This window comes from Schistocerca serialis, chromosome 2 (assembly GCF_023864345.2).
Source record: "Schistocerca serialis cubense isolate TAMUIC-IGC-003099 chromosome 2, iqSchSeri2.2, whole genome shotgun sequence".
Classification (NCBI taxonomy): domain Eukaryota; kingdom Metazoa; phylum Arthropoda; class Insecta; order Orthoptera; family Acrididae; genus Schistocerca; species Schistocerca serialis.
This window is the reverse complement of record NC_064639.1, coordinates 905137203-905163382: the sequence shown is the minus strand read 5'-3', so window position 1 is coordinate 905163382 and position 26180 is coordinate 905137203. Positions and strand designations below refer to the sequence as shown.

General features: G+C 38.4%; 1 protein-coding gene across 1 annotated transcript in view; it reads left to right on the top strand.

Moving 5' to 3' along the window:
- Nucleotides 1-20680, top strand: part of LOC126458258 (sodium-coupled monocarboxylate transporter 1-like) — a 118890-nt gene extending 98210 nt beyond the window's left edge. Inside the window, exons 15-16 of the mRNA XM_050095176.1 lie at nucleotides 7661-7859; nucleotides 18781-20680. Of these exons, the coding sequence (XP_049951133.1) occupies nucleotides 7661-7859; nucleotides 18781-19050 (469 nt within the window). The 3' untranslated portion in view covers nucleotides 19051-20680. The remainder of the gene's footprint in view (nucleotides 1-7660; nucleotides 7860-18780) is intronic.
- The last annotated feature ends 5500 nt before the right edge of the window (nucleotides 20681-26180 follow it).

The following is a 26180-nucleotide window of genomic DNA, read 5'->3' as shown; positions in this document are numbered from 1 at the left end:
TGCAACACGTCTGTGGCCGCCGAGATCGCCCGATTTAACACCAATGGATTTTTGGGGATGGATGAAAGACATAGTTTATGAGGGCAAAGTCGATACATGTGAGGCATTACTTGCTCGCAGTATGGATGCAATAAGAACAACCCTGTGAAACTGAAACGAACAACAAAATTTGCTCATACACGTGCAGACATTTTTGAACATTTATTGTGAATGTATTGTGAAATTGAATGTGTACTGTACTACTTCCTTACGCTGAGCTTTGGTTTTTTTCGGTTTAACATGAATTCACGTATGCTATGGTATTAATGACAGCAGATGTCCGCCCCGATAGCTGAGTGGACGCCGCCGGCACGATAGCTCAGCGTGTTCCGTCAGAGAGCTGGTTGGCCTCTGTAATAAAAAAACTGAGTGGAAGGATCAACATACGAACTTAACCGGATGTCATGTGACGTCCGCAATGACCAAATACAACGATCAAACAAAAAAAAAGTGGTCAGCTTGACGGGTTGCCGTCCTACGGGCCCGGGTTCGATTCCCGGCTGGGTCAGGGATTTTCTCCGTTCAGGGACTGGGTGTTGTGTTGTCTTCATCATCATTTCATCCGGCGCGCAGGTCGCCCAATGTGGCGTCGAATGTAATAAGACCTTCACCAAGGCGGTCGGACCTACCCCGCAAGGGGCCTCCCGGCCAATGACGCCAAACGCTCATTTCCAATAAAAGCAGATTATCTGACACACTCACACAGTTTCAGTTAACGTTATTACCATCATTTTTCCAAAATTAAATTCTCTACAACTTCTGTTGAAAACTTTGTGCAATTGTCTGGAATTTAAAAAAAAAAAAAAGTCAAGTAGTTAATAAATTAAAAATTTTACGAAATTACTTCTTTGATTCTCTGGATGTTCTGGAAAACTACTGTAGATACACGTCTGGGACATGTTTTATTAGATTCACCAGATCACAGATCAACAACAACAAAATAAACGGAAATCGTTCTTTACTTTAACCTTGTACGATTTTCCGATGGCTTCGTATTAGCAAAGTTGCTAAATTTCAGGCAAAATCGTTTATTAGGCGTACCTCCGTAACTAAACATTTGCGGACCTATGTTTGTATGAATTTTTTTCTTTAGTTTTACTTGTAGAACAACAAATTAAAATATTTGCATATGGAAACGTATTACCAAAAATCGCGAAAAGCTCTTGTCTGATTTACTTTAAATTTTTACACGATACTCTAACAGTCATTTGGATGGACATAAGCTACATATTTTTAACATATATAATATATAAATACTGTATATAGGTAAAATATACAATAGTGAACGTTTTTAGCAAACAGGAAAGTTCTATACAAGGTTTATCGGCTTATGATTAGTATACTATTACAGAATCTGAATATCCAATAACACTTAAGAAGGCTCGACGTCAGAGAAAGGGGAGGGGGGCGGGGGAGGAGTTGGACACAGAGGTGGAGAGAGAGAGGAGAAGATGGACAGAAATAGCTAATAGTCGTAGTAGTAGTAGTAGGTAGTAGTAGTAATAATAATAATAATAATAACCCCTGTGGAGGCCCGGGAAAAGAATCAGCCTCCGGTATGTTCTGCCAGTCATAAAAGGCGACGAAAAGAACAAACCACTAATAGGGCTAACCCCCCTTTTTAGTGTGATTAGTTGGTTCAGGACAGAACTAAAGAAGCCTCGGACAAGCGCCGTCATGGTCGGGGACGACGCTTGAACCCTATGTCTGCCCACAATGGTAACGACACTGCTAGCCAACTGGAAAATGATGTAAATCCAAATAGAGGTGTTTTGCAGGATATGCTTCCTGTAACCACCCTAGAAGGAAAACAAAGACAGAGGATGAGATGGTCAGATGAAGTTAATTGACACCTCATGTTCTGTTATTACCAAGCAACAAACCTAGGAACCAACACAACTGGATACAGATCACAAGTATACACAACATTTATTACCAGATACCCAGAATTAAAATTTTTAACAGAACAACGATTAGCTGATCAGATCCGTGTAATAATAAAAAATAACAGGATACCCCAGTCAGAATTAGAAAACATCAAACAACAAGTACAACAAATACTGGAACAAAATAATGTGCAATCAGAAGAAGAAGAAAATACAGTAATGGACTCAAACATCCCAGAGCAAACAAACAAAGAACAACATGCACCAATTAAACAATCAGAGGAAAACGAAATCTTAAGACAGCCACCAGAACAAGCACAAATAGAACACGAAGTGACACAGATGTTAGATATAGAAGAAAAATTTCAGCTAACATATATAGGATACAAAGACACAAATACAGACATTAGACCATTCTTGCGTAGACCACCAAATAACCCACAAGTCAAAACAACAATAAAAACTATCAACACAATCATACACAACAAAATAAATGAAAACACAACTATGGAAGAGTTACAACTACTGGTTTATATAGGAGCACTCACTACACTAAATATACACACTAGGCAGAGATCAGAACCACCCAACACACAGAAGAAACCCACAAAACCAGCATGGCAACACAGGCTACAGATCAAAATAGAAAAACTGAGAAAAGACATCGGACAGCTAACACAATTTATAAGAAATGAAATCTCGGAAAAAAAACGAAAAAAGTTAGGTAAAATCTCACAACAAGAAGCGACAGAGCAATTAGACGAAAAGAAGCAGAAATTACAAGCATTAGCCAAACGACTCAGAAGATACAAAAAAAGTGAAAATAGAAGGAAACAAAACCAAGCATTCAACACAAACCAAAAGAAATTTTACCAGACAATAGATAACACACACATTGAAATAAACAATCCACCAAACATAAGAGACATGGAACACTTCTGGAGCAACATATAGTCAAACCCGGTACAACATAACAGGCATGCACGGTGGATACAAGCAGAAACAGACACATACAAGATGATACCACAAATGCCTGAAGTGACAATTTTGCAACATGAAGTCACCCAAGCAATTAATTCTACTCACAATTGGAAAGCCCCTGGAAATGATAAAATAGCAAATTTCTGGTTAAAGAAGTTCACCTCAACACATTCACATCTAACTAAATTATTTAACAGTTACATTGCAGACCCATACACATTCCCTGATGCACTTACACATGGAATAACTTATCTGAAACCTAAAGATCAAGCAGACACAGCAAACCCAGCTAAATATCGCCCCATAACATGCCTACCAACAATATACAAAATATTAACTTCAGTCATTAAACAGAAACTAGTGACACATACAACACAGAACAAACTTATAAATGAAGAACAAAAAGGCTGTTGCAAAGGAGCACGAGGATGTAAAGAGCAACTGATAATAGATGCAGAGGTGACATATCAAGCTAAAACTAAACAAAGGTCGCTACACTACGCATACATCGATTACCAAAAAGCTTTTGATAGTGTACCCCACTCATGGTTACTACAAATATTGGAAATATATAAAGTAGATCCTAAATTGATACAGTTCCTAAACATAGTAATGAAAAACTGGAAAACCACACTTAATATCCAAACAAATTCAAATAATTACACATCACAGCCAATACAGATTAAGCGTGGAATATACCAAGGAGATTCATTAAGTCCTTTCTGGTTCTGCCTTGCTCTGAACCCACTATCCAACATGCTAAATAATACAAATTATGGTTACAATATTACTGGAACATACCCACACAAAATCACACATTTGCTATACATGGATGATCTAAAACTACTGGCAGCAACAAATCAACAACTCAACCAATTACTAAAGATAACAGAAGTATTTAGCAATGATATAAATATGGCTTTTGGAACAGACAAATGTAAGAAAAATAGCATAGTCAAGGGAAAACACACTAAACAAGAAGATTACATATTGGATAACCACAGCAACTGCATAGAAGCGATGGAAAAAACAGATGCCTATAAATATCTAGGATACAGACAAAAAATAGGAATAGATGATAGAAATATTAAGGAAGAACTAAAAGAAAAATATAGACAAAGACTAACAAAAATACTGAAAACAGAATTGACAGCAAGAAACAAGACAAAAGCTATAAATACCTATGCTATACCAATATTGACCTACTCATTTGGAGTAGTGAAATGGAGTATCACAGACCTAGAAGCACTCAATACACTTACACGATCACAATGCCACAAATATAGAATACATCACATACATTCAGCAACAGAAAGATTCACATTAAGCAGAAAGGAAGGAGGAAGGGGATTTATCGACATAAAAAACCTACATTATGGACAGGTAGACAATTTAAGAAAATTCTTTCTAGAACGAGCAGAAACTAGCAAAATACACAAAGCAATCACCCACATAAATACATCGGCTACACCACTACAATTTCATAACCACCTCTACAACCCTTTAGATCACATAACATCAACAGATACAAAGAAAGTAAATTGGAAAAAGAAAACACTACATGGCAAGCACCTGTATCATCTAACACAGCCACACATCGATCAAGACGCATCCAACACATGGCTAAGAAGAGGCAATATATACAGTGAGACAGAAGGATTCATGATTGCAATACAGGATCAAACAATAAACACCAGATATTACAGCAAGCATATTATTAAAGATCCCAATACCACAACAGATAAATGCAGACTTTGCAAACAACAAATAGAAACAGTAGATCACATCACAAGCGGATGTACAATACTAGCAAATACAGAATACCCCAGAAGACATGACAACGTTGCAAAAATAATACATCAACAGCTTGCCTTACAACATAAACTTTTAAAACAACACGTTCCTACATACAAGTATACACCACAAAATGTACTGGAGAATGATGAATACAAATTATACTGGAACAGAACCATTATAACAGATAAAACAACGCCACATAACAAACCTGACATCATACTCACCAATAAAAAGAAGAAATTAACACAACTAATTGAAATATCCATACCCAATACAGCAAATATACAGAAGAAAACAGAAGAAAAAATTGAAAAATACATTCAACTGGCTGAGGAAGTCAAGGACATGTGGCATCAGGATAAAGTTGACATTATACCAATTATACTTTCAACTACAGGAGTCATACCACGCAATATCCACCAGTACATCAATGCAATACAGCTACATCCAAACTTATATATACAACTTCAGAAATCCATAATTATTGATACATGTTCAATTACCCGAAAGTTCCTAAACGCAATGTAACATATACCGTACATTTAAAAGGAAGTGACGCTTGATCAAGGTCCGCGTCACTTTCATTCCGAACCAGACCTAAGGTCTGAGAAAGGAAAGATAATAATAATAATTTACTTCACTATTGACAGGACCACCATCACCACTGGAGCTAACGTAACCCATTAAACCAATACCTTCACCTGCATCAACAATTACAACACCATTAATACTACCATAACTACTACAACTACCTATGAGTCATCTACACAAAATTTGTACAGCAATTTCCCTTTTATCCAGGTTAGTGCAGACACGAGACTGCACGGATAACGGTAAAACTTGGGTACTCCAAAAATGCACATTTTTACTCGGATCTGTTTTCTACTGGATTTACAAAATATGCTAGATGCCGCATTTGAAAGCCCACTGCAATACTTAACGCACTGGTTGCTGGAAATTGAGAACTTTTCACGAAATTAATCTTACATCATGCATTGTTTCGTTTCACCTGCTGTTAGTTCATTTTCGGGAATTTACTCTACCTGTTATTCGTTCACTTATTTTTTCTTCCATCGACTATTCTCATTTTTTCTGAAGAGTCAAAATATCTGTAGCTTCACATGAACTTTGTCCTGCACACACTGAGAATAGACGGACGATTTTCAGGGGCGCGGTGTACGTGGTAACGGGTTCCTCGATCGCCTAGTCTTCACTTTCTTCCTCTACCGAATACAATTTGTTCGCCATATGTGCACTTAGTTACTCAAATCCACGTTCGTAGGCATCACTATTCAACCACTCGCAAGTGTTTTCGTCATTTACGTCTTCACGACCAGAAAGTTCGTTTGTGCATGAAAGTATTCGGTCGAATTATAACAGAGTAGTTCAGGCTTAGATTCTTTTATTTTCTTTTTTAATCCTCAAAGTATGTGCGGATAATCAATCAGATGGACAATCCACAAGCTGGATAACCTGTACATGGATAGTCTGGGGCGTGGTGTATTGTTGTTTCTGTTTTCAGTGTGTGAAATTTTGTTTCTCAGCTCAAAATGTACGGTATTTCTCCTCCCAAAAATCGCCTGTACCAGAGATCTGTTATTTTGAAAATATCGAACGATATGTTTCGGAATCAGTTTCGACTCTGCAGCGTAATTTGCGCTGATTTGGAACTTCCAGGTAGATTAAAATTGTGTGCGGTACCCGAACTTGAACCTAGGATCTGAGTGAAATTTCTTCTGGAACAGCTCCCTGGGCTGTGTCTAAGGCACTTCGAAACATCCCTTCTTCCAAGAACATTAGTCCTTTAAGGTATGACGGGCCACCCAAAAATAACGGGAATTTTTGTTATTTTGCGTATTTATTGAATTGTACATTCATAATATTTTAGTCCTCTTCAAAGTATTGTCCATGTGCATTACTGCACTTGTCCCAACGCTTTTATCACTGCTGAAAACTGTTCTGGAAATCATGAGGCAGGATCTGTTCCAAGCTGGTAGTCTGTTTTCTTTGATGTTATCCAGATCACTGAATCACTTTCTTTTCAGAACTTGCTTCATCCGTAATCCGTGAAAATAAAAAAGTCAGATAGAGCCAGATCGGATGAGTAAGGTGGGGATGATGCACAAGCACATGTTGTTTTCCTCGATGAATTATCGGACCGTCAGAGCTGTGTGGGTAGCATTGTCGTGGTGGAGCAACCAGTTCCCATTTCTCTACGTTATGGCCGTTTTCGTCACCCACTCTCTCGTAACCTTCGTAAAACATTCAGATAAAAATATTGTTTCACAGTCTGTTCTGGACGGAAGAACTCCTTGTGGGCAATGCCATTGACATATACAAAAACAAATCAACATTGTTTTCACATTCAATCACACTCGATGTGCTTTCGTGGGTCGTAGTGGCGTTTTTTTCCACTAGCTCGACGGTTATTTCGACTCTGGAGCACCTGTAGCACCAACTCTCATCGCATTTTCTTTAAGAAAATTTGGATTGTTCTGTACTCCACTCTGCAGGTGGCGGCAAACATTCACGTGGTTTTCTCTTGGATCATCTGCGAGCAAGTGAGGCATAAATTTCGCCAACACCCATCTCATGTGCAAATCTTCGGTTAAAATTGGCTGGACCGTGCTCCATGACATTTTCGTTTCCCCAGAAATTAGGTCAATGGTTCTTCGACGATCTTCCTCAGTTGTACGTTTTATTGTGACAATGTTTTCGTCATTCCTACCTATCGAATGACGATTGGGGCGTGGCATGTCTTCAGCTGATATGTTACCAGATTTGAAACGGGAAAGCCATTCGTAGACCTGTGATTTCCCCAAAGCGTCATCATTAAAGGCTTGTCGAAGCATCCCAATGGTCTCGGCTACAGTTTTCGCTAACAGAAAACAAAATTTCACACAGACCCTTTGCTCCTTCTTGTCGACCATGTCATTAATTACCTATGCTGTTTGCAGAGTGTTCGTGCTGTACCGGCTGTCCTACCTGTGGTACTCGGCCATCGGCTGTGTGACGACGGTGGTGGTGGGCCTGGTGGTGAGCCTGGTGTCGGGTCCGCGTGACCCCACCACGGTTGACCCGGCACTGCTGTCACCGCCGGTGCGCGTCCTGCTCGACAACCTGCCCAAGAGCCTGCGCAACCGCCTCAGTCTCAGGGTGAGTAGCCTCCTCCTGGGGGCGCCAACACGGGCACACCAGGCGAGGGATTAGTCACCCCAGGAGATAGCCCCCTAATACTGCCTCTAGTCCTGATAATGACCTAGTGAGAGGAAGAGACACCAAAATTCCTTCAGGTATGCCAGGTCCAGATGAGATCCTTCATTGATGAGTGAGTTCTGTGAAGCTACCAAGTTGTTGAGATGTTGATTGCTAAGTCAAACACACTGCCCCCAATACAATTTCGGAACAAATCGCAACACAAAAAATAATTAATGTAGAGTGACGAAATTGCAGCAATACATTTGTCTACGCTACTTATTCAACTGATTAACACTGCGACATCACTGTTTAATGTAAGTGCAAGATAAGCCATTGCAAATGTGAAATAGTGTTACATTAATAACAAAAGAAAAGGCTAGAATATTGAATACAGGCAAGCAAACATACATGCATTGTGTTGTACTGGTGGTAGATGTCAGTTTCTGGGATGAAGTTCCATGCTTATTACATTGATCAGTCAATACAGGGACGGTTAATGCTGGTTGTGGATGATGCTGGGTTTGTCATCCGATGCTGTCCCTTATGTGCTCGACTGGAGATGGATCTGGTGATCGACCAGGCCAAGGTAATATGCCAATATTCTGTAGAGCATGTTCAGCTACAACAGCAGTATGTAGGCGAGCGTTATCCTGTTGGAAAACACCCACTGGAATGCTGTTTATGAATGTCAGCATGACATGTCGAATCACCAGATTGATGTACAAATTTGCAGTCAGGATCCATGGGATAAGCACGAGAGTGCTCCTGTTGTGATGCCAAATTGCACCCCAGACCATAACTCCAGGTGTAGGTCCAGTGTGTCTAGCACACAGACAAGTTGGTTGCAGGCCATCAACTGGCCTCCTTCTGACCAACACGCAGCCATTGCTGGCACCGAGGTAGAACTAGCTTTCATTAGAGAACACAGCAGATTTCCACCCTGCCCTCCAATGAGCTCTCGCTTCACATCACTAAAGTCGCAAATGGTGATGGTTTTGGGTCACTGGAATGAACGTTACAGGGTGCCTGGCTTGGAGCTGTCCTAGAAGCAAACGATTCCTAACAGTTTGTTGTGTCACTGTGGCACCAAGTGCTGCTAAATTTGATGCTTCAGATGCCTGACTTAGACTGTAATATTAATAGTTATAATTATGTTGAGTCTATATGACTGCTTATAATGTACTAATGATAGCTGCACTATCAGTTGAAATCTAGATCTGAAATGCAATAAAAAAGGCAGGCGAAATTACGACTGATGCTGACGTTTCTGTCCTGGACTACATCATGATCGTGCGGTACAATCATTCCTGTAGAATTGAACATGACATTGCTAAAATATGTTCATCATTGGTTGTTAGGATACATTACACAGGGTTGTCGTAGTGAGACTGAATATTGTAATCCGCAAATCCTCGAAAAATATACCTATTCAAAAAACCAGATAAAAATTCACTTGACGCCTTCCTGAGAGACAATCTCCACTTATTCCAAATTAATAATATAAGTGTAGACCAGATGTGGCTTAAATTCAAAGAAATAGTATCGGCAGCAATTGAGAGGTTTATACCAAATAAACTAACAAACGACAGAGCTGATCCTCCTTGGTACACAAAACGGGTTAGAACACTGTTGCAGAAACAACGAAACAAACAAGCCAAATTTAAACAGACGCAAAATCCTCAAGATTGGCGATCCTTTACAGAAGCTCGAAATTTAGGCGAAGTTCAATGCGAGACGCCTATAACAGTTTCCACAACGAAACTTTGACTCGAAACCTGGCAGAAAATCCAAAGAGATCCTTGTCGTATGTGAAGTATATTAGCGGCAAGAAACAATCAATGCCTTCTCTGCGCGATAACATTGGAGATACTATCGAAGACAGTTCTGCAAAGCAGAGTTACTAAACACAGCCTTCGAAATGCCTTCACAAAAGAAGACGAAATAAATATTCCAGAATCGAATCGAAAACAGCTGCCAACATGAGTAACGTAGAAGCAAATATCCTCGGAGTAGTGAAGCAACTTAAATCGCTTAATAAAAGCAAGTCTTCTGGTCCAAACTGTATACCAATTAGGTTCCTTTCAGAGTATGCTGATGCATTAGCTCCATACTTAACAATCATATACAACCATTCTCTCGACGAAAGATCCGTACCCAAAGACAGGAAAGTTGCACAGGTCACACCAATAATCAAGAAATGTAGTAGGCGTAATCCACTAAATTACAGGCCCATATCGTTATCGTCGACATGCAGCAGGATTTTAGAACATATATTGTGTTCGAACATTATGAATTACCTCGAAGGAAACGGTCTATTGATGCACAGTCAACATGGGTTTAGAGGACATCGTTCCTGTGAAACACAACTAGCTCTTATACGAAGTCTTCACGGGTTGTCAGCCGAGTAGCATCGTCGTCTCGTAGCTACTCGGCTGCAACCCGTGAAGACTTCAAATATGAAATTCGCCGAGAAAGCCTGCACTCGCATACAACTAGCTCTTTATTCACATGAAGTGCTGAGTGCTATTAACAAGGGATTCCAGATCGATTCCGTATTCCTGGATTTCCGGAAGGCTTTTGACACTGTACCACATAAGCGGCTCGTAGTAAAATTGCGTGCTTGTGGAATATCGTCTCAGTTATGTGACTGAATTTGCAATTTCCTGTCGGAGAGGTCACAGTTCGTAGTAACTGACGGAAAGTCATCGAGTAAAACAGAAGTGATTTCAGGCGTTCCCCATGGTAGTGTTATAGGCCCTTTGCTAGATCTGAGCAGCCTTCTTCGGTTGTTTGCAGATGACGCTGTCGTTTATCGACTAATAAAGTCATCAGAAGACCAAAACAAATTGCAAAACGATTTGCCATCCGGAGTGGCCGAGCGGTTCTAGGCGCTCCAGCCTGGAGCCGCGCGACCGCTACGGTCGCAGGTTCGAATCCTGCTTCGGGCATGGATGTGTGTGATGTCCTTAGGTTAGTTAAGTTTAAGTAGTTCTAAGTTCTAGGGGACTGATGACTTCAGAAGTTAAGTCCCATACTGCTCAGAGCCATTTTTTTGCAAAATGATTTAGAAAAAATATCTGAATAGTGCGAAAAGTGGCAGTTGACCCTAAATAACGAAAATTGTGAGGTCATGAGTACTAAACGGAACTCGTTAAACTTTGGTTACATGATAAATCAGTCTAATCTAAAAGCTGTAAATTCAACTAAATACCTAGGTATTACAATTACGAACAACTCAAATTGGAAAGGAACACACAGAAAATGTTGTGGGAAAGGCTAACCAAAGGCTGCATTTTATTGTCAGAACACTTAGAAAATGTAACAGACCTACTAAGGAGACTGCCTACACTACGCTTGTCGGTCCTCTTTTAGAATACTGCTGCACGGTGTGGGATCCTTACCAGGTGGTACTGACGGAGTACATCGAGAAAGTTCAAAGAAAGGCAGCACGTTTTGTATTATCGCAAAATATGGAAGAGAGTGTCACAGAAATAATACGGGATATGGGCTGGAAATCATTAAAACAAAGGCGTTTTTCGTTGCGAGGGAATCTTCTCACGAAATTCCAATCAGCAACTTTCTCCTCCGAATGCGAAAATATTGTGTTGACACCGACCTACATAGGGCGGAACGATCACCACGATAAAATAAGGGAAATCAGAGCTCGTACGGAAAGATATAAGTGTTCATTCTTTCCGCGCGCTATACGAGATTGGAATAATAGAGAATTGTGAAGGTGGTTCGATGAACCCTCTTCCAGGCACTTAAATGTGATTTGCAGAGTATCCATGTAGATGTAGATGTACTTATTCATGTATCTTTTTCGCCTACTTTATCAAGAAGTTGGTAATCATGTATATGTTTACATATGAACCATAGCAACAAAATCTCAAATTCCTGATAATTTGTAATTAGTGTAGTCTTGAGACTAATGAGCTAGCTCATGAACTCCTGATAGCCAAAGGACTGTAATAAGTAATAAAATTAGTTTCGATAAGCTGTGGATCAATAATTGAGATTTTTAGGTATTGTGAACATGCCATTTAATGAAAATACTGAAGAATTTTTGGAATGTAGGGTCTAAATGATTTTGTTCTGTTATTGGCAGTGATAATGGCAACATTCCAAGACTTGCAAGAATGTTTTAATTTCAAGTTTGAAGTAGAATAACAAAGAACAACAGAAATATTTTTTCATGTAGAATAATCACAAATATATAGCCTTTTGCTTATACTGTGAAACTTTTCTTCTTGCCCAATTTTGTGATTCTAAACTGAATACCCTACAGGTTTTGATGAGTGACTGTTAAAAAAAAAAAAAAAGTATGCAGATGTCATCTGAACTGTACTGTACAAAACCCTGAGATGTGAGAGGTTAGAGAGAAGCACAGAAAGTAGAACAGCTCTTGTTCTCAGTACTTGGTATAACAAAAACAGCTTTATAAACTCTAGGCTGCATTCCTCACAGTAACAAAATAAAAAAAGCCCATGTAAACAAATACCAGAAAATGCATGATTTTTGAAGTATGAATGAAAGATCACTTTTCTGAAGGTACTGAATTTAATTAATGAAAGGAGAAAAATATAAAAATGCTGTAAATCAAGCAGGCAGACATCTAAAATACGAAACTGACAGAGAGGGCAAAATGACAAACAATGAATGGCTAGAAGGGATGTGCAAGGCTGCAGAAACATATTTGAATGTAGGAAAGATAGATGCTGTTTATAGGCAAGTAAGAGAGAGAGAGCTTTGGAGGAAAGAGGAGCAGCTGTACGAACATCAAGAGCTTAGATAGCAGGGCAGTATTAAGCCAAGAAGGGAACAACGAAAGTTAGGAGGATTATATAAAATGTCTGTACATAGGAACGAACTTGAAGACGATATTATGAATGAGAAGAGGATTAATATGAGATGGGGGATATGACACTGGGAAAAGAATCTGAGAGATCACTAAAGCATCTAAGTCAAAATAAGCCACCTGGAGTAGATGAGATCCCCTTGCAATTATAAAGATCTTATGGAGAACCAGCCATAACAAAACTATTCCTCCCAGTGTGTAAGATACATGATACATGCAAAATACCCCCAGATTTCAAGTACAATGTAACAATGCCAGTTCCACATAAGGTATCTGCTGACAGGTGTGAATATTACCAAACAATTAATTTATCATTGTAGCAAAATATTTACAGAAGAATACGAAGGGTAGGAGAAGTCAACCTCAGAGAAGACTATTTTAGGTTCTGGAGAAATGTGGGACAACATGAGGCAATAGTGACCTACAAATTATATTAGATGTTTGACTGAAGAAAAGCAAACCTACATTTATTCCACTTGCAGTTTCCCTTACAAAAAGCATTTGACAATTTCAGCTGGACTACAGTCTTTCAAAATTCTGAATGTATCAGGGAAAAAGTATAGGGAGAAAAACATTGTCACATGATTTTTATAGAATCGAGACCCCTGATATGAAAGTCGAAGAACCTGAAAGGGAAGCAACAGTTGAGAGCATAGTGAGACAGGGTTGTAACCTATCCCTGAAGTTATTTGGTCTGTATATTGAGCAACAGTAAAGGAAACAAGGCAGATATTTGGAGATGGAATTATGGGCCAGGGAGAAGGAATAAAAACATTGTGGTTTGCTGCTGACACTGCAGTTCTCTAGGAAAAGACTACATATTTGGAAGATCAGTTGTACAGACTATATACTGTCTTGAGAGGAGTTTATGTGATGACCATCAACAAATATAAAACAAGGGCAACTAAATTAAATCAGATGATGCTGATCAATTGGATTATAAAATGAGCCACTAACAGTAGTAGATGAGTTTTGTTATTTGGGAAGCAAAATAACTGTGGCTGGTGGAGACACTAAGTGTAGACTGGCTATAACAAGAAAAATACTTCTGAAAAAGTGAAGTGTTTCAATACCGAATATAAATTTAAGTGTTTAGAAGTCTTTTCTAAAGGTGTTTGCCTAGAGTGTAGCCTTGTACAAAAATGAAATGGGAATGGTCCAGGCAAGAGGAGGATGGAATCTCTTGAAATTCAGTTTTACAGAAGAATGTTGAAAATCAGGTGGGTAAATTGGCTAACTAATGAAGAGGTAGTGAATTGAATTTGGGAGAAAAAAGTTTATGACACTACTTTGCTCACAGAAGGGATTGGCTGATAGGACATACACTGACACTTTAATGAATCATCAATTTGGTGAAGAAAGTGTGGCAGGTAAAAACTACAGAGGGAGACATGACTACAGTAAGCAAGTTCCAGTGGAAGTAGGTTACAGTGGTCATGCAGAGGTGAAGAGAGTTGCCCAATATACACTGGTGTGGAGAACTCCATCAAACCAGACTTCAGACTGATGACCATAACAACAATAGAACATGTTAGGTGGTTAAGTCAGAAACTAGCAACAAATATTTCAGCTGTCCTCCGTGTACTTAACCCTTGCATACGCAACAGGATCATGGACTGTCACACCCATCAGTCACCAATGGATGCGGCTGACTGATTTTGCAGTCTTCCACGAGATATCGAAGAAGTGTAACTGCATAGGACTGTCTACTGAAAAAACCAATTGTTTACCTATGGAAGTAACAACAAAAATGGTTACAGTCTGTGAAACATGCACACCACAGAACAGGTGGTGCCCTCCATACCTATCATTACAACAGGTAACATATAGTGCATTTCAAACAGTGCTGGAGTCACATCAGACATGAATCGCATGCTTCATGTTATTTGCAGGGGCACATCCTTTTGTGGGGTGCAAGCTTGTGTAGATGCTGAGAAGGGCATATTGAACATTTGTTATCAATTTCTAACTTGAGAATTTAGTAAAATATTCACTCATTAGGAAGTTGCAAATCAGGTACCAGTACCTCCAGAGATTGTTTATATAGTTATTTTCGTTGTTTTGGAAAGAGTAAATCATACTTCTGATACAACCTGTGTACTACATCCTACATAGTGTGCACAAAAACTCAGATCATTTGATGACAGTTGAACTGTATGCACAAAATTCATATTCTTAACAAGGTGGTTTTTTTATTTAGCTGTGAGTGCATTGGAGACACTTTATGCAGAATGTTCAGTCAGTAAAATAACGAGCAATTTACCTTGTAGAGCATCACACCATGACAATAAGCCCAGTGGCAGTGTGCATAAATATTCTGTGACATGTACAGTTATATGTGTTGTGTTATTCTCTGATTTTTCAAGTTAGTTTAGTATTCTATGCTTCATGTATTAAGAAATTTGACATACCTATACATTAATATAATGTAATATGTGAAATTAAATTATTAACTCTCAGATGTTAACCACATATTTTGGTGAACCCGATATGATCTTATGTCATTACACTGGCTCCAACGCATCGTATCACATCACAACAAGTCAACTGCATCACATTTATTTTCACACTCAAAATGCCAGACTCAACAATAAATGTAGCACCAGCTGCAAGCAGTGGAATCAGCAGAATTGCGATCAAACCCCCATGATTCTGGCAAAATAACCCTTTATTACAGTTCGCACAACTGGAAGGCCAGTTCATGTTAGCACAGATGTTGTTGTTGTTGTTGTGGTCTTCAGTCCTGAGACTGGTTTGATGCAGCTCTCCATGATACTCTATCCTGTTCAAGCCTCTTCATCTCCCAGTACCTACTTCAGCCTACATCCTTCTGAATCTGCTTAGTGTATTCATCTCTTGGTCTCCCTCTACGATTTTTACCCTCCACGCTGCCCTCCAATGCTAAATTTGTGATCCCTTGAAGCCTCAAAACATGTCCTACCAACCGATCCCTTCTTCTAGTCAAGTTGTGCCACAAACTCCTCTTCTCCCCAATTATATTCAATACCTCCTCATTAGTTAAGTGATCTACCCATCTAATCTTCAGCATTCTTCTGTAGCACCACATTTCGAAAGCTTCTATTCTCTTCTTGTCTAAACTATTTATCGTCCATGATCCACTTCCATACATGGCTACACTCCATACAAATACTTTCAGAAATGACTTCCTGACACTTAAATCAATACTCGATGTTAACAAATTTCTCTTCTTCAGAAATGCTTTCCTTGCCATTGCCAGTCTACATTTTATATCCTCTCTACTTCGACCATCATCAGTTATTTTGCTCCCCAAATAGCAAAACTCCTTTACTATTTTAAGTGTCTCACTTCCTAATCTAATTCCCTCAGCATCACCCAACTTAATTTGATTACATTCCATTATCTTCATTTTGCTTTTGTTGATGCTCATCTTATACCCTCCTTTCAAGACACTGTCCATTCCGTTCAACTGCTCTTCCAAGTCCTTTGCTGTCTCTGACGGAATTACAATGTCATCGGCGAACCTCAAAGTTTTTATTTATTTCTTCTCCATGGATTTTAACACCTACTCCGAATTTTTATTTTATTTCCTTTACTGCTTGCTCAATATACAGATTGAATAACATCTGGGAGAGGCTACAACCCTGTCTCACTCCCTTCCCAACCAACGCTTCCCTTTCATGTCCCCCGACTCTTATAACTGCCATCTGCTTTCTGTAAAAATTGTAAATAGCCTTTCGCTCCCTGTATTTTACCCCTGCCACCTTCAGAATTTGAAAGAGAGTATTCAAGTCAACATTGTCAAAAGCTTTCTCCAAGTCTACAAATGCTAGAAACGTAGGTTTGCCTTTCCTTAATCTTTCTTCTAAGATAAGTCGTAGGGTCAGTATTGCCTCACGTGTTCCAACATTTCTATGGAATCCAAACTGATCTTTCCCGAGGTCGGCTTCTACAAGTTTTCCATTCGTCTGTAAAGAATTCACGTTAGTATTTTGCAGCTGTGACTTATTAAACTGATAGTTCGGTACTTTTCACATCTGTCAACACCTGCTTTCTTAGCACAGATATCATCAGATAAAACCAAATACAGCTATTTCATCACACCACAAAACGGAGATCTAGCTGCGGAAGTGCAAGACATCCTCGCTCCACCCCTGAACACTGAACTACTTGTGTCTGATAAAAATGCTTTAGTGACATGGATATCTCAATTAGCGGTGAAGTAACTGTAAAAACTTTTGCGAAGGAAGAACTCAGTGATCATGCCCATTGCAGCTCCTATGACACCTATGTACAGTGGCGAGTAATACAGTCAGTGACGACATACTATAATACATCTAGTTGTCCTTACTGCCTTCCGATACACAGTTTGCACTGTTGATTTGAATGTGCTAGCACAGACAGCAGACAGCAGTGGAAATGTATCCATCTGCAAGCATGTCAACATTAGTTTCACAATAAGATAACATGCTTGCACTGACTCTTTCATCCCTGCAGTTGCAGTTAGCTGAACTGACTACACAAATCACTACACTGCAAGTGACACACACTCATCATCGGCTATGTCATCGATCATCATGAAGCTGCAATCAATCACCTGTCATGCCAAATATCTGCCAGTACCATAAGAAGTTTGGCAACAACGCTCAGAAATGTATGCCACCATGCAAATGGAAACATGATAGAGGGCATATCTGCAGCAGCTACACCTGACAGTAGCAGACACTGCCTTTTTGTCATGGACCGTGACACAAAAATACATTATTTGGTAGACACAGTGGTGGAATTGTCAGTGCACATGCCAACCCAACTACACACTGTAACTGCTATGATTACTGCCTATTCGCCGCCAACAACTCCAAGATCAGGACATATTAGGGAATCTGACATATCTATACATGCCAACATTTATGTAATGTAATACATGGAAATAAATCATTAACTCTCAGAAGTTAACCACAATCTCAGATGTGGATGAATATGAGATAATCCAAATGACATAAGCAAAAACTCCTTATCTTTTGAGTACAGCATTAGTAATATGAATTTGGACTCCAACACATCTGTTGCACATGTAGAAGTACAAATCAGTAAGAAGTGAGACAAGGATATAAAATCAGTTTTATGGGCAAAGGGGCACAAAAAGATGACTTACATTTACTAGAGCACTATTGTAAAGCAGTACACATACAGAGGAAACTGTGTACCAGGACCAGTCAATTCTTTAGTGTTGCTCAAGTACTTGGGGTCTTAACCAATTTCTGGTCCCTTTAATCCCCCAAACCAACCAACCAATCATAACCAATCCATGTTAAAAGAATGAATCAAATAGATTCAGAGGTCCAGTGCAGTATTCATAACCACTACATCCTGTCAATGTAAGATTGTTACAGAGGTAACAAGGGTATTGTACAGGATCATTGGAAGAAATGACTTCCTCCTCATGAATTCTCTTTGGAAAGATCAGACAAACTATAGTTGAGACAGGCCAGCAAACTACTGAACTGTTCTCCTACCACTAGAATATACCTCACAAAATGATGGTAAAAACAATACAGGAGAAATTAAAACCCATATGAAAGCACCATGTAGCAAGAAAGTAAATAAACTCTATTGTGAAGTTATAACTACAGTAAAACATGTTTAGATATCTACTAACATTAAACTGTGTTCTTGCTGCTAGGCATATCCTGTTGATCATTATTTTCTGCAAGCACCAGAACAGATTGTAACAGTCCAGAATGATTCTATTTTTCCCATACTCCATTCATGAATGGAACAAATAAGATTCATGATGAATTATACAAGGTATACTTGGCCAGCATTGCCCAGTGGCTCCAGAGTGTGTATGTAGAGAGAAACACACGTTTTGAAAAAGACACATATTCTGATCACCAAAACTCCACAATTATCGCCACCCATTTAATATGGTGCACTGCCTATAATCACAACTTATTAAACTCTGATTTTGTCACACTCCTTCTAGTCACATTATTGTATATCTTTATTTCTTGATTTTGACAATGTAACTTTCTCTTATAGGACATGTCCAAGCGCAGATTCTCCACTGTGCGACCGCCTTGCGTCTCGTCCATATACCGTGGTGGCATCATCAATGCAGGTATCTCTCTGGATGATGAAAAGCCAGTGGTGCCACCCTCAGCGACTGTAACTTCCTCACAAGCACCACCACCAGCTTCAATGGGAGGTGGCAGTCTGAATGGAATGCCACAGCAAATGCAGCCAGATGGTTTGCCACAAAAAAAAGTATCTTCCAATGACAACAATGGGATGTACTTTGCTAAACTTTAGCACCAAAGTAAAATGATGGTGGATGGAATCATATACCCCAAGTATTAGAGGGCTAACTGAAAATCCACTATCTGTCATGCTAACCATGTATATAATTGTTGTCTGAGGAATCTCTACCACTGAGAAGAGAATGCACTCTCTCTTGACATATAAAAGACTTACGACCACTGAGAGGGAGAGGACACACTGAACAGGGCACTGGCTTTATTGTGAGCACACCTGTAAACTGATAATTAACAAAACTCATTAATTTCTACTAGGTAGCAATTCCATTGTACCATCCTAATCCTAGTTACACTTAGCATTTGGCTCTCCCTCTACAGTTCTTGTTCGTTCTCATCAGTGCCAGTGGTAATGGTTCATAGGACAATTTTTGTACTTTCTTATCCAAATTAGAATGTTTGACAGCAATTTATTTGTATTCATTCATGAAAAGGTACTGCCTTAAGTATATCATCGCTCTCTGTACGTGAGAAATGTCAAATAGCTTCTTCTACCAAATGTGCCACAACTGTTTTGTTTTCAACACATCTTTTTTCATAATAATGTTTCTGTAAGCATAAAAAAATGCTTTCAAGATATATTCTGCATGGGTCACCTGTCTTACATTCATATACATATTCAAGTAACTTACATATTTCTTTAATAACAATATGAGTCATTTTCTGTAGTTCTTCAATTTTCTCTCGTGTGGCCATGAACAAAAACTAAATTTCTAAACATGTGTAATGCTTGACTATTTGACAATTTTATAAATTGAAATAAGTGTGATTTGATCATAATCCATAACTAAATATCGTTTTCTTGTAATTACTCCTTTACTTAAAACTATAATTGGAACACTCATTCATGGTAGGTTTTATTATGCAAATTCTGTTTCACTGGGAAAGAATTATTTTTGTTGTAATTCTTTTCTCGTCAAGAGGTAGACCAATTGTCTATTTCAGATTCAACTCTGTGCCTCCCAGATCTATTTCCTATTTTGAGTACCAACAATTCATTTTCCTCATGAATGGTAATGGAGGATTGTTTTAGGTTACCTTCCATTGGGCATCTATTGTTTTGTTTACAATCCATCACTTAAGTTTATAATCACTTTTGTTTATAATGTTAGATGCCAAGCTCTATATGTTGAGCTGTTCCATTTCACTATATTTCTCATACTAATGCTTCTCTTGACCACTAGAATCTCTGCTTGTGCCCTTCTTTATTAGTACCCATTGTTCACTGCCATATGGATAGTACAATGAAGTGATAGTTTCAAATCAATCATTATTTTTGCTACTTCCCTTTACTTTTTTAATTTCTAAGATTATTTTAAGATTCTCATAGATATAAGTGAAATTTCCTAGCTTACAGTCGATATAGATGGATGATTTCTAACAACCAAGAAACTTGGTCAGTGGTACTGGTTCCTAGCATTTTGTAGTAATAGAGTTAGCCAAGTTCATCAGTGGGTGACACTGCTAGCTCCACTGTTGTTACTCATATGAACTGCTATGTAAAAGAGGGTGGATGCTTGTCAATGATAACTGCAAATAGAATGTCAAAGAGATTCATTATAAAGTTGAAAATTATCATTTCATGTCTTTACAAAAAAAAAAAATACAAATGTCTCATGAGTATACAAGTGGAAGAAACTGAACTTACTATAACTCACAAAATCAGACATACCAAACAATTTGAGAAGGTAAAATTAATTCATTGTCTATATCAGTACATAGGCACTTTACATTTAGACAACAGTTCTACTTATTTCCTTGTCCTCGCTCATATAGCTGCTCAATTCCAAATCGTGAGCATCTTTTGTAAAGTGAGCAAAACAGTTCCAAAAGAAATGAAACATAAACTCATCAAAACAGTTTCTGTTCTCTTTCTATGGAATATTTCATTAGTTTGTTAAAAATATTATTGCAGAATAGACCAAAGAACTATCTCTACACTTACCGCTCATCTACGTTACCATATGTGTATCTTTGTAAAGTACTGCCTTTTTTTTAATACAAAATGTAAGTAACTATCAGCTGTACGGTTTGTAAATTTTCTGAAATTTTGTATCACACCTGAGCTTTCAGTATTTTTTTTTTCCTTTTTTTGTCAGACCACGTTCATTCATCATTAACAATTCCTCAAATATATGCATATATTACCAAAGAATGTTAGCCACGCTATAAAAACAATGTAACACAACATAATAAATTGTTCAGGATATTAAGTTATACAAAGATCATGTTTATCTGTGTGTCTCTTCCAAGACAAACACAATGAGAAATTTTATAAATACTAAAATATTTTCTTTCTTTGTTTGTGAAAGAAAAAGTTAAATATGACACTGACTAGTTACAGAAACATATATACTGTACTTTACATATTGATGTGGAGATCTATATGTGTTTGATATGTAATGCTGTCTCCATAAACAAAGGGAACAAAATGGAAGGTATTAAGTTACATGCAAATATATCTAGAAGTTTTAGAAGTGATTTTTGCATTTACTAGAATGCTTGCATTTCAACATATGTAGCATGTAGATGTTACACTAGAACATTCACTATGTCTAGAAAGACTATACCCAATGCATAGTTTAGATAGCCAAGAGTACAAAGCAAATAGAAATAATATTATAGAAATGTAAACAGTAATAGACAGTGAACTTAAAGTTTACACACTCTTTTATTGTCTCGCCATTTGGTATCAATATATGTATGCATGAAACTATATAAGACAATGTACAATCATAAAAATATGTAACAAAAATTAATTAATAAAATTAATTTAGAGAGCATCAGTAAACACTGTTCATTTAATTGTGACTCCCAGTAAAACAAAAATTCTCTGCTGCTCTTTTATTGTTATGATACTCCCTACACTATTCAGTAGTGCTGGTATGATAATTACAGAGGGATGACACTTTCCTGTGGCCAATGGCATTAATGGCAAATAGTCCAAGTGTGTCGTCAACTATATTTTATTAAACATTTATACACGATGTCCCTCATAAGAGTCATCAGGCTTATTTTCTCTGGTGTTTCAGTAGATATTTGCAATTTATCTTTTGCAGTGTGTAGCTGTAGTCAGCCCACACAAATACTGGTTATCACGCCCTTCATGCAATGCCTTGTGTCGACAAAGAGCATCAGTGTGTTTTCCGTCACAAACAAAATAATTTTCAAAGTGGAATTTAATGTGCCCATTCAATAGAGTGGCCCGAAATTAATCTAGTGTCATATTAATTTTGTCATTGTGAATTAACAAGAACAGTAAAACATGAAAAATAACCAGCACTCCAGCAGCGAACAAACAGAGTGCTGTTGCATATCAGTAGCAGTCGGTGGGGAGAGGGAAAAAGGGGGGGGGGGGGGGCGGCAAAGCAATGCTGTCACTGATCAGTACTGGGTATGTGTCTGACAATTTAGGAAAGAGACCCTGTATATATTGAGAAAATTATTAATAATAAAGTTTATGCAGTCAAATACTTGCATAAATCCTTTAATGGCTAAGTATGTTTCAGCTGATAAGTCACGTTCAACAACTGATAGATATTTCTTGTCCAGTCCCTTCTATCAGAACATGCAGAGAGTTACCTTTCATGTGAGGCTACCACACACAACTTTTAACTTCTTTCTGAGAACCACAACCCAGTCACGCTGGCCGTCCTATAGTTGCTGACTTGAAAGTACCCACTGAACAGATCTCTGCTTTAGTTGATCAACAACTGCAACATCTAGTACAAAGATAACCCTCCTACATTAAAAACACCAACCATTTCTTAGATCGTCTGAAATCTGTGTCTGTCCCACTTTCACCACACACCTTGCTGTCACAACTGATGCCACCTCCATCCATACTAACATTTCCCATACACACAGTCTGTCTGCTGTTAAACATTACCTCAACCAGCACCTAACTGATTATAAACATATGACATACTTCCTGCTCAACTTACTCAACTTTATACTTACAACAACTACTTTATCTTTGACAGGTAGTCATACAAACAGATCATCGGCACAGCCATGGCAACCAAGATGGCTCCTTTGAATGCCAACCATTTCATGGGTTGCCTGGAGAGGGCTTCATTAGGATCCAAAAGCATTCAGCCTCTGGTTTGATTTAGATACATTGATGACATCTCTGCAATATGGATTCATAATGAGGCTGATCTGTTAAAATTTTTGGAATCTAAATATATTCTCCCATTATATTTTGCATGGTCCTATTACAAATTTCATGTAACTTTCCTTTATGTTGACCTCTTCCTCACTGAGGATCAGCTACACACTCCTGCTCACATCAGACTTACAAACAAACAACAGTACTTACACTTTGACAGGTGCCATTCTTTCCATATAGAACATTCCCTCCAATATAGCCTTAGCATTCAAAATAAACATATTTGTTCAGATGCAGATTCATTACAGTAATATACCACCATTCTCACCTTAGCCCTCACTTTACGTAACTGTTTCACTAGCCTAGTTCAAAAGCAGATTTCCTGGGCCATCACAGCTAATCATGGTACTGTTGATGTCTCCAAAAAAAACTTATGAGTACACTTCTTATAACTCAGTACTGTCCTGGTAATGAATGTACTAATCAGCTGCTTCGACAAGCCTGTGACTTCTAAAATCATGCCCTGATATGAGGTCCATTCAGTCTGACATTTTTCCCACTGCAGCAGGAATAGCTTTTTCCTAAACCAGGCAGAATCTGTCATTAATTAATTCAGTTGGCAATCAAGATTTTGAATAATTTAGAATCAATAAAGACTTATTTCAGGATGGACGCCATACTCATAAATAGGGTATCTCAGATGAAGCACAAAAGTAATATTCCATATACTTTTGTGGATTATTAACCTGAAACATTTTTCATAAATCAAACAACCTAACAGAATTTCATAGCATTATTCATTTCAGAAAATTCACATCATTTCTTGATACAACCACACCTACCCCAAAGTCAGCAGCCTGTGAGTGGCTGAGATATCGCTAGCAGCTGTATGTCGGATTGCATCAGAGCTCATGGCCAGTCAGCAGTTGAGTAACACTTATGCATTAGTAAAGTATGTGCCTGGTGTTTATGCCATTAACATCTGTATGTCTGACCTTGTAGCTTGATTAACATCAGTGTGTCATTTTGTATGGGATCATGCGTAGTGCTATCATTTTGTTCACATTTCTGCTTCAGCCAAAGTGAAATACTAGATCTCAGTGTAATACATGTAACAAGTGTATCTGCCAAGATCATGAGACTGTGTAGTTGGATTTTGTGTTTAAAGAATCTTGTGTGAGCCAATGCAATATCCAACCTGAAGGTGTTAATGGTCTGCAAACTACATTTATTGGACAGCATTATATATGCTGGTAACAATACTGTAAGTCCTTTATGAGCATTGATACAATAATAATTCTGTCATCATTTATTCTGCCACTCTGAACCTTAACCAAATCTGTGACATTGCCTAGTAGTTCAGTGATTCTTCTTCCTTATCGGTTTACAAAGAAGGAGGTGTGCTTCCTTTTACCTGTGTATACTGTGAATTGTGGAACCAGAACTAGCCACTGACAGTGTGCCTATCAATGACTCAACACTTCTTCATTTCAGTGGGTAGTCTCACAAAAATAAAACTGGAGAAGATATTATGAAGAGGAAAGATTGCTACTCACCATGTAGCAGAGATATTGAGTTGTAGACAAGCGCCGGCTGAAGTGGCCGTGCGGTTCTAGGTGCTGCAGTCTGGAATCGCAAGACCGCTATGGTCGCAGGTTCGAATCCTGCCCCGGGCAAGGATGTGTGTGGTGTCCTTAGGTTGGTTAGGTTTAACTAGTTCTAAGTTCTAGGAGACTAATGACCTCAGATGTTGAGTCCCATAGTGCTCAGAGCCATTTGAACCATTTGTAGACAAGCACAACAAAAAGAATATGTCAAAAATCTGCCTCAGTTGCGAAATGTTACTGGTCTTTACCCAGGTTTCAGCTAGAGTAATCAAGTCTTCTTTGGAAGCATATAATAAACTAATACATGCCAGAATAAGGCACAGTCAAACATAAAAGCTAAAGTACCATAGTACCATGTCAAACTATGTTACTTAGCTGAGGAACAGCCCCAGCTCCACTTCGTGGAACGCACTCGGTTGGCAGCAGACACTACGTTGGAACTGACAGTGGCACGCGGATATGTACCAAGCAAGACTGAAGGTCACACACATGCACACACAGAAAGTCAAAGGTGCCTGCCATTGACTGTCTTTATGTTATGTACTGGGAAATTTGTGAGAGAACAAGGTGCTAATTAGATAGAATCCCGATGAGCGTTAACTGTAAACCGAGACCTTATTAACTGATAAGAAATGTACTTAGATGTTAAGTTCAGCTTGTTAGATTAAAAACCACATATGATCACCGCTATGTTGTATGGTTCTGCATGATCTGATGCGGAGGATGAACAAGGTCATATGTCCATAGTGCGAGAACTTCTCAGGGCTAGGAGAAGGTGGAAATAAAATAATTTCCATTATACATGGAGTGATACATCAATTTGTTAACACAAAATTTGACTAAAGTTGTTATGTTATGGCACGACATTACTCAGCATTTATGACTGACTGGGTGCATAAAGCTTAGGGCATCATTTATGACTTTATGCGCAGATGGTCAACATTGTGTTTTAGGAAACCTGTAATAACTTAACCAAACATACACTAACTACAAATATAATATGAATGACCGACCACTATATTTAGTCACAAGGGTGACGTGGAACAAAACTCTTATGGGAAAAGGTTATTATTAGTTATCCATTTAAATACGTTATGCCACCCTAATTGTTGAAATACACGCACTAGTGTATATAGTGTATCAGATATTACCTATTTAGGATATTGCCTATAAGGCTATTAACTATTTAGGATGAGGATTATTGTGAGTATGGTGGAATTCTCACATAGATTACCAAGATATAAGGACCTAATATTTAAAGTAGGGTGTGCCAGGGCATACAACATCACTGGCAATACACTTATATACTATTGACTGACAAAGGTCAAGCTAATAATATGAACATGAGCTGTATTCTTCCCTTTCGAACGGGAACATAAATTAAGGAGAGACACTTAGACTTTGCTCACT